This window comes from Balaenoptera physalus (assembly GCF_965194825.1).
Source record: "Balaenoptera physalus genome assembly, chromosome: 9".
Classification (NCBI taxonomy): domain Eukaryota; kingdom Metazoa; phylum Chordata; class Mammalia; order Artiodactyla; family Balaenopteridae; genus Balaenoptera; species Balaenoptera physalus.
In genome coordinates this window covers 16,899,048-16,906,189 of record NC_138888.1, presented here as the reverse complement: position 1 = coordinate 16,906,189, position 7,142 = coordinate 16,899,048, and the positions used below count along the sequence as shown (strand labels likewise).

Here is a 7,142-nt window from a genome sequence, read left to right as displayed (position 1 = left end):
TCAAGGGATTGACACTATACACCAAAATTATAATAAATTAAGTTTCTCTTCAATAAAAGATGCCATGCATTTTTAAAGATATTTTTGACATTTAGAATATAGATACTCTATAGAGTTTAACACTATTGTACACATAAGAAACCTACTCTTCCCCTTGCTAGCATGGGCTTGGTATCCCTTCTTTCCTTAGAGGGTGAGGCAGGGGGAAGAATAGAACTCTCAGCAGCCTGGACCCTGGGAAGGAGACGAAGAGGAAAAATGTTTCCTCATATTTTTGGTTTTTTCCACAAGGTGCTCTTTAATCATACGACCCAAACAGTCATGACCCAGCTAGTAAGATCCGACTTCCTGGGCCCTACAATCAGAGTCACCTGCTTATATAGGGCAAAGGGAGGGGCGGTGTGATGGGGGGTCATGCTAGCTGTTCCAATATCCTGAGCCTCTGCGTGCTGGCCTGAAGCAGTGATTTTCAGATTTAGAGCCTTTTTATCAACTGAAATCTTATACGGAACCCAGTACATAAATAAACCCAGGCAAAGCATAGCTCTTCCGGTTTTGGTAGGGCTGGGGGTGCTGGAGCCCTGCCCATCTGGCACAACCCTCACCTCACCATGGACCGTATGTGTAGCTCAACTTTTCCTTTTACTGGAACTCCTTAAAGCCCTCCTTTCTGGGCCCAGGATAAGCCATAGGATTGGAGAGGGCTTGATGACGCAAGATTGTGGAATGAATGAGAAATATCCTAGAGACTTCACTTATTTTGTCGTACTAAATGAACAAAGTCCCAGGACCACTCTCAATTTGGTAAGAGGTGAGAGGATTTTTTTAAACGTGGACTCTGGATGCTTAGGATGCTGCAGACCACACTATGTAGGTTGTATGTGCTTCGTCTACTCAGAAGGCTCACCAGGAGTTACCTTGAACTTGCTGTCAGATCCTGAATTCTTCTCCAGCTTCTGGAGCCTTCCTTTCTCTACAGGTGGGCTGGCATATACTAACACCCGTCCTGCCAGGAATTCCGCCAAAACCTAGGCCTGCTATGGGGCCAGGGGAGGAGGCAGAAGGAAATTCCAGGCAGGGGACCCGGATGAGCCAGGCATGGAATGACCGACTGGCCCAGTGTTGAGGCCCATGAAGGGCAACCAGGTTCTCAAAGTCACCAAGGTTCCTCTTCAAAATGCAGGATGGACCTAGAGTCTGTCCTACAGAGTGAAGTAAGTCAGAAAGAGAAAGACAAATACCGTATGCTAACACATATATATGGAATCTAAAAAAAAAAGGTCATGAAGAACCTAGGGGCAAGATGGGAATAAAGACGCAGACCTACTAGAGAAAGGACTTGAGGACACGGGGACAGGGAAGGGTAAGCTGTGACAAAGTGAGAGAGTGGCACTGACATATATACACTACCAAATGTAAAATAGATAGCTAGTGGGAAGCAGCTGCATAGCACAGGGAGATCAGCTCGGTGCTTTGTGACCACCTTAGAGGGGTGGGATAGGGAGGATGGGAGGGAGATGCAAGAGGGAGGGGATATGGGGATATATGCATACGTATAGCTGATTCACTTTGTTATAAAGCAGAAACTAACACACCATTGTAAAGCAGTTATACTCCAATAAAGATGTTAAAATAAATAAATAAATAAAACTAAATCAATAAAATGCAGATTTCTAGCCTTGTCCCCAGAAAAACCTGTTAAATCAAGCTCTCTGTTAAATCAAGGTAGGGTCTGGGAATTAGCATTTCTTAACAGGTGCCCTACTTGATTGTTATTGCCACTGCCCTGTCAGTAAGAGTCCTTCAAAGCTTTTGAACAGAGGGGTGAAGTGGATGAATTTGCATTTCAGCTAAGTTACTGCAGCAACTTTGTGTAGAATGTATTCAGGGAGAAGAGATCAAAGGAAGAGATACTAACTAGCTGCAGAGGAGCTGAGCAGGGGCTGAGGTGTGGAATGGATGGGAGAAGGCAGGTTAGAAAACCATTTGAGGGTCAGGCTGCAGGGTCGGGCCGCTGAATGACGTGGCCAGTGAGGGTGAGAGAGGAACCAGGAATGACCCCCACGGATCTGGCTGTAGTGCTGGGGTTTCCTTTGGGCACTGAGGGCCCTTTGGTATTTGACAGGTGCGTGTTATTCATTACAGTCTAGCCAGTGAAAACGTTACAGGAGAAAATCAATTGAAGGTGATTTTGCTGTCCGATCAAAGTGGAAGAAGATGAACCCACTAAGAAAACCTAGAGGGTGTAAGTGTATGCTTTTAAAAACAGCACAGTTTAGAATAAATTTCAACCAAAATTGGTCTTTTTTTTTTTTTTTTTGTAGTTTTGGCAATTAAAAGGACTCAGTTATCTGGAATGTTTGCTCCTAGAGAATATCTCATTTCCTGAATAAATTAAGAATATGGGGAAAGTGGGGTCTTATGTTTAAACCCAGTCTTACAAGAGGGCCAGTCTTGGGCAAGGGAACACTTTGTGGGGTGCCATGGTAGCTGCCAAGATCCAAGGACCAGATAAGCAAATCGTAGATCAAGCACTGGCAAGCAGTCTGGCAAGCGGGCCAGCTTGGCTAAAGTTATCACCGTCATGAAGATCTTAGAGCAAGTCTTAAAATAAATATTAAGGTTTTCGCTTAAAACAACCTTATCCTAGAAGCACTGCATGGGAAGAAAAAATGAAATTGCATAATCATTTTAAACTATATATGTACAAAGAGAGCTTCAGTATAAAAAGGTGATTGTAAAACAACACAAGATAGCGAAGCCTAATGCCAAAAATAAAACCATTAACTCTGGGGGAGACCGTATGGCCCTGGGGGGGACGGGAGCAGAGCACCGGAGGAACAGCTGTGTTGACACTTGTCACATTTGGTTGCCCAAGACACTGAAAGGTCATTCACTGAAGTTCTGGGTTCCAGTAAGAGTGGACTGTGTGAGTGGCCAAGAGCAGCTTCCCGAAGCCCCGCGTCCTTGAGCTGCCGGAAAGCAGATCAGTGTTCACTGTGGCCAAGCCGTAGGCAGCTGAGTGCGTGGGTCTTCACAGCTCGTTTCCTGCTTCCGCTTGGTCTTACATCTGAGTCATCTTGTATTTATGTCCTCCTATAGCATTTCCATAAGATGCTTGTGGCCAACACCATCCATCAACCTAATGGGCTCAAATGGAACTCTTTGAAATCTCCTGCGACATGCCTTGCTCTAAGAAAGGAAGAATTGTTAACAGTAATTCTTAAACTAGGAATTTATGTCTTCCCATAAATTGACCTTGAGAGGTTATGTGTGGATTCCAATAGGGAAACGTCCTTCCTAGGTCCCTGCAGTCCTCAGCCCTCCCCATCCCCATCAACTGATGCCCTCTGCCCCCTCCTGCGAGCCCCAGGCCAGAATCAGGGTTGTGTATCTTGGCTTGTTCCTTCTGCCATTTTCTCATTCAGTCACTGAGTATTTATTGCACCTCTGCTTTTTCCAGGCAGAGTGCTAAGTACTGGAGATGCAGTGAGCAGGCATCTGTGCTCTCCTGGAGTCACCACCTAAACAAACAATTACACAAGTTCTTCTTAAAAGGCCACTGTAAAATGAACTGGAGAAGCGCAGGCGCTGTGAGTCTCTGCAGGAGGCTTTGGTGGGCTCAGTTGCCCCACCCCTCGTGTTAATGCAGGTTTCTGGGGGTCTGACTGTGTGTGGGGCAGATCTCTGGACACCCACTAAATCACCACCATTTTACTCAGCCATTTGCTGTAAAATCTCGACCTCAGAGGACAGACCCTCCTGACCATGCTGGCCCTGGCCGGAGTCTCCTGTGCTCTGCTTCTCACCCAGCTCCTAGCTCCCTCCCTCTGACCCCAGCCCAGTTCCTGGGTCGCTCTGACCTAAGGCTCAGGTCCCTGGGGGAAGCCAACTGCCAGAGGATACCTGGAGGGTGAGGGAGGAAGGGAGGTCAGAGCATCCTCATGGCAAAGCCTGGTCACCCTCTATACAAGTTTTAGTTTGTTTTACAATGTGTAGATCTCCTTAAACTTTTCTGATGATAAAACTAAAATACATATATTATAATTAAAGCTAACATTTCAAAAACAAAGTAAAAGTTCAATGTATTCCCATCTTCCATTACATCTACCACCATAAATGACTTCTTTTAACAGTTTGGTGTTTATCCTTCCAGATATTTTTGTCCTTATGTAAACACATTTTATTTTTATGTTGTCCTACATGTTCATATTGTCCTATAATTGACTTTATTTCATCTGAAAACTCATCACAGACACTTTTCAGGACAGTGCATGTAGATCCTCCTTATCCTTTCTGGGTGCCCAGTATTTCATCATAGGAATGTGCCATAACTGCTCTGTGAATCAATCCCCCATTAACGAACTGTAAGTTCTGCCACATTTTGTTGTAATAAATCTTATAGCAATGAATAGTCTTATACATACATCCCTCTGTGTCAATTTCTTCTTAGAAAGGTATTTGGGGTCTAACATCATGCATTTTTAATGGGTTTTCATATGCAATGAAGTGCTCTTAACCACCCTCCACTTCATGCATGGCTGGATGGGCTGACGTACACCATTCCATTTGCTTCTAGTATATTCCTCTCTGGGAACTGTGCACCTGTGCTTCCCACAATAGGCTCACATGCTCAGCTGGGGTGTGTTTGTTCCTGAATCTCTTTATTCTAGTTCAATTTGTTACTGTAATTGTGTAATTTATTTAATTGGTATATAAACCAAAGAAGCATGAGAGGGAAAAGAAAAGGTTGTTGAAAAAAAAAGATATTTAAGTTATATTTTCCAACTCCCAACTTGAACTAAAAAATAACTTTTAATGACTAACCATTTACCCTAATCATATTAGATTCAGTGGCTTCAACTGACTCATAAACTCCATTGACCATACGACCATGTTTGCTGAGTTATATCCACTCGTAATTTGCCTTGCCAGTATTGTCTCTGAAAAAAACATCCCATAGCTGTTTGGTTTGTTTGTAAATTGGATTATCTTTTCTCTTTAGAAATACCTAAGAACCAGACATGTCTTATCTAGGGTATCCAATGTAATCTGCCTTGATGAAAGCGGATTTTTAGCCCTTCTTTTCATGTCATTGTAAGCTCTTGTAATGCTGACAAAGACACTGCACTCAACCTCATAGAAGAGAAATCTTCTATGTGGAAATTCCAGATTTTCTATTTGGAAGTCACAACTGTTGCTTTTGAAAGTGAGAGAATGTCTATATGCAAATATCCTGCCACTTCCTAACCTAATATAACATTAGAAATGGGTTTACAGCCCTTCCAAAATTTACAAACCCTCTATGTGACTATTGTAGGTACTTAATAAGTATTTGTTGGACATGTGGATACACAGGGAAACACATTTCTACAGGATTGGCTGTACAGGGATCTCTGATTAAGTCTGAATGAATTCAGTCATACTGAATTCATTCAACAAATATTTGTTAAGTGTGCACTGTATACTTCCCAGTTTCTCATAACTGCTGGGGCCACAGCTAGCCACGGTCAGTAGAACTGCTCCAAGATGCTTGTCATCTAGCTAGAGACTTCAGGCCACTGGGAAGCGCAGAAATTCATTTCCCTCAACAGAACAAGCACTCCGTGAAATGCTCTGACCATATGTGTACCTGGCCAGTGGAGCAGGCTGGTGCAAGGCGAAAAAAGGATTTCATTTCTTCTCATGAAATCCATCAATTCTCTACATCTTCTCAAGGCCTTCCCGTATCATTAAAGTATCAATTTTACTTACGCTGTATGACATTTGACAAAGCCCTGCAGAGACCGCCAGACATCTCACTGCTGTGTTTTCTCTTCTAGGACATCAATGAGTGTATTCTTGAAAACTATCCTGAGTGTTCCAACCCCAGGTTATTTTACATCATTCCGTATTTTTGTGGACAGCATCCCAGATGCAGGTAAAGACTGAAACAGGCTCATGACATGCTCATGTGGATAACAGTGACAGGAGACCCACCACCTGGCACTGAGTGGGCGTGTCCTGCGTCCCCAGTCTCTCTAACTTCTAGAATTCACTTAATATTTACTGTTAATCTTTCAAGATCGCATTTGAGATTCTGAATGTCCTATAACTAAAGAAATTAACAAATCAAGGTCTGGCAGAGGCCTTGGGAAGCACCCGTAAAGCTGTGTAACTGACATGCCAACCAAACTCTTCTTCACCTTTGACGTACACCCGTCACTACCCAGCCCATGAGATAGTAAAGCCCAGGGGGTGCACCCATCCTGCTCCTCTGTAGTGACTCTGCTGCCTCCACAGCTGTCCTTGCCAGTGTGGTGTGTCTAATTGGGTCTAAAACACTAGATGCTCACACCCAAAATTCCAGAGTGTCTCTCTCCTGACATACTTAGTAGAAAGAGAAGAAAGTACTTTCTAGTGATCCCTCCTCAGCCTTACTTGGTTGCAAGACCTTCTTTAGCAAGTGACTTATTCAGATAGTAAGGGCCCTCAGTGTGGTCCACCCACCTCCTGCATCTGCATCCCTGGGGTGCTTGTTAGGAACCCTCACCTGATCACAGTCTCTGAGGTGAGGCCCAGGCATCTGTGACCACCTCCCAGATGATTCTGGTCTAGCTACACTTGTTCTACTAGACAAATGTATAGCCTCCAGAAGAAATGGTAGTAACGATGAATATTATCTTTGCTTGGTGGAAAATAAACCCTGCTGCCAGAAGTGGCATTTTCCCCGAAAGGAGACATTGATTAGAAGGTCGTTGTGTTCCTTAAGAGACTGGGGGTTGCGGGGGACACAGCTGTTTCCAAATTGCAGCTCACTCATTGTACTTTTTGCTTACCCTGTGCTTGCTGCTTAGTTATTAGGTGTGTTGTTATTATTGACGTTCTGCTGAGTTAACCAGTTTGTTTACGGTCAGAATTCTGGGGCTAGAAGTGTCAGTTTTCTGCTTCATGATAAACTCCTGAGCTCAGGAGACCTCCCTCACCGATTTGTCCCCGGTAGTAAACGCCTCCTGCTTCACGGTCAGGGCTTCAGATCCTGGGAAGATTTGGGGCCAGTTGACTCGCTTTCTGTCAAAATGAGGGTATTTATTCCAAGAAACAAGATTCTAACTCCTTAAAGTACTTTTAAAACTGTATATTTCCCAATCTTGGGGCGAGGA

The 7,142-nt window shown here is 43.9% G+C and overlaps 1 protein-coding gene across 5 annotated transcripts in view; it reads left to right on the top strand.

The window, feature by feature from the left end:
• Nucleotides 1-7,142, top strand: part of UST (uronyl 2-sulfotransferase) — a 384,091-nt gene that overhangs the window by 218,349 nt on the left and 158,600 nt on the right. For all 5 annotated transcript variants that reach the window (XM_082474848.1, XM_082474847.1, XM_082474849.1 and 2 more), the window contains exon 6: nt 5,823-5,920. In XM_082474848.1, coding sequence (XP_082330974.1) covers nt 5,823-5,920 — 98 coding nt within the window. The remainder of the gene's footprint in view (nt 1-5,822; nt 5,921-7,142) is intronic.